The sequence below is a fragment of the Sturnira hondurensis genome, unplaced genomic scaffold, assembly GCF_014824575.4.
Source record: "Sturnira hondurensis isolate 20B ecotype Veracruz unplaced genomic scaffold, ASM1482457v3 Scaffold0019435, whole genome shotgun sequence".
NCBI classification, from domain to species: Eukaryota; Metazoa; Chordata; class Mammalia; order Chiroptera; family Phyllostomidae; genus Sturnira; species Sturnira hondurensis.
The window spans coordinates 1-964 of NW_028092066.1; the positions used below are offsets into that span (position 1 = coordinate 1).

The 964-nt window shown below is 53.5% G+C and overlaps 1 protein-coding gene across 1 annotated transcript; it reads right to left on the reverse strand.

The window, feature by feature from the left end:
* Positions 1 to 208: 208 nt before the first annotated feature.
* On the reverse strand, positions 209 to 705 carry LOC118974570 (granzyme H-like; the record flags this gene model as incomplete). Its single annotated transcript, XM_037028069.1, is given in 3 exon segments — positions 209 to 280; positions 283 to 385; positions 570 to 705. Coding segments are annotated over 3 exon segments (311 nt in total), but the record flags the coding sequence as incomplete, so codon positions are not given.
* Between the last annotated feature and the right edge of the window lie 259 nt (positions 706 to 964).

Consider the following 964-nt stretch of genomic DNA (forward strand, 5'->3'; position numbering starts at 1 on the left):
TGAAGACTGGGTTTGTGGACAACACTGTCCAAACTCTCAGGAGGAAGCATGAGGAGATCACTACTCCCATACCCCAGAGCTCCCCAAGTTCCTCTCTCCTGGGACCTGTCAAGCTAAATGCTGGAAACCTGACCTCGAAGCTGGTCTTTCTCTCCTCTGGAAGTCCTACATAAATCCGATTTCTGCTCTATTATATGGGAAGCATGACATGCATTCCCATCATTGTGAACTGTCAGCTCCACCTCCTGACAAGTGGTTGCTAAAGTGCCCGTCTCCATGGCCCCCAGCCGGCCACAGTGCACATCTGTGCAGGCCTCAGCTGGTCCTCGCCCCTGAGCAGGGACAGGGGCTTCACAGCATCTGTCAGCTGGAGGTTTGTCTCTAGCTGACAAGGAGACAGCAAGAGCCCAGGTCAGCCAGTGGCCTCTGGACTTGGACATTGTGATGGGACACCTGAGTTCCTGGGACAGGCCAGGGAGCCAGGATGGGAGGGAAAGAAGGGACAGGTCACAGTGAGGGGAGAAACAATGAGAACCCAGAAGTGCAAGGGCAGCAGCAGCTTTGCTTACCTGCAGTAACATGATGTCATTAAAGAAGTTCTTAGCATTGTAGTCTGGGTGGGGGACAGCTCTTTTCACTTGGATGACCTGCTGGGTCTCCTCCTGCTTCTGGATGTTGTGGGCCCCCAGGGTGACACTGATGAACCTGTACAGAGAGCAGAGTGGGTGTTCCCGTGGGGGCGGGGAGTCACGGGAGATAGAGCTCAGTGAGTCTCCCCGACTCTGAGCCGGCGCTAACGCTCCCGTGCTATTTCTGATCATCAACCTGTAAGCTTATGGAGTTTGATTTTTCTAAACCCCTCATGTCCAGGGCCTAACACATCCTAGGTAGTCAGTGCACATTTTTGGCTGCATGAATGCATGGACTCCAATGAGCTTTTCCCTGATTGGTGGGTTTCAAGGCC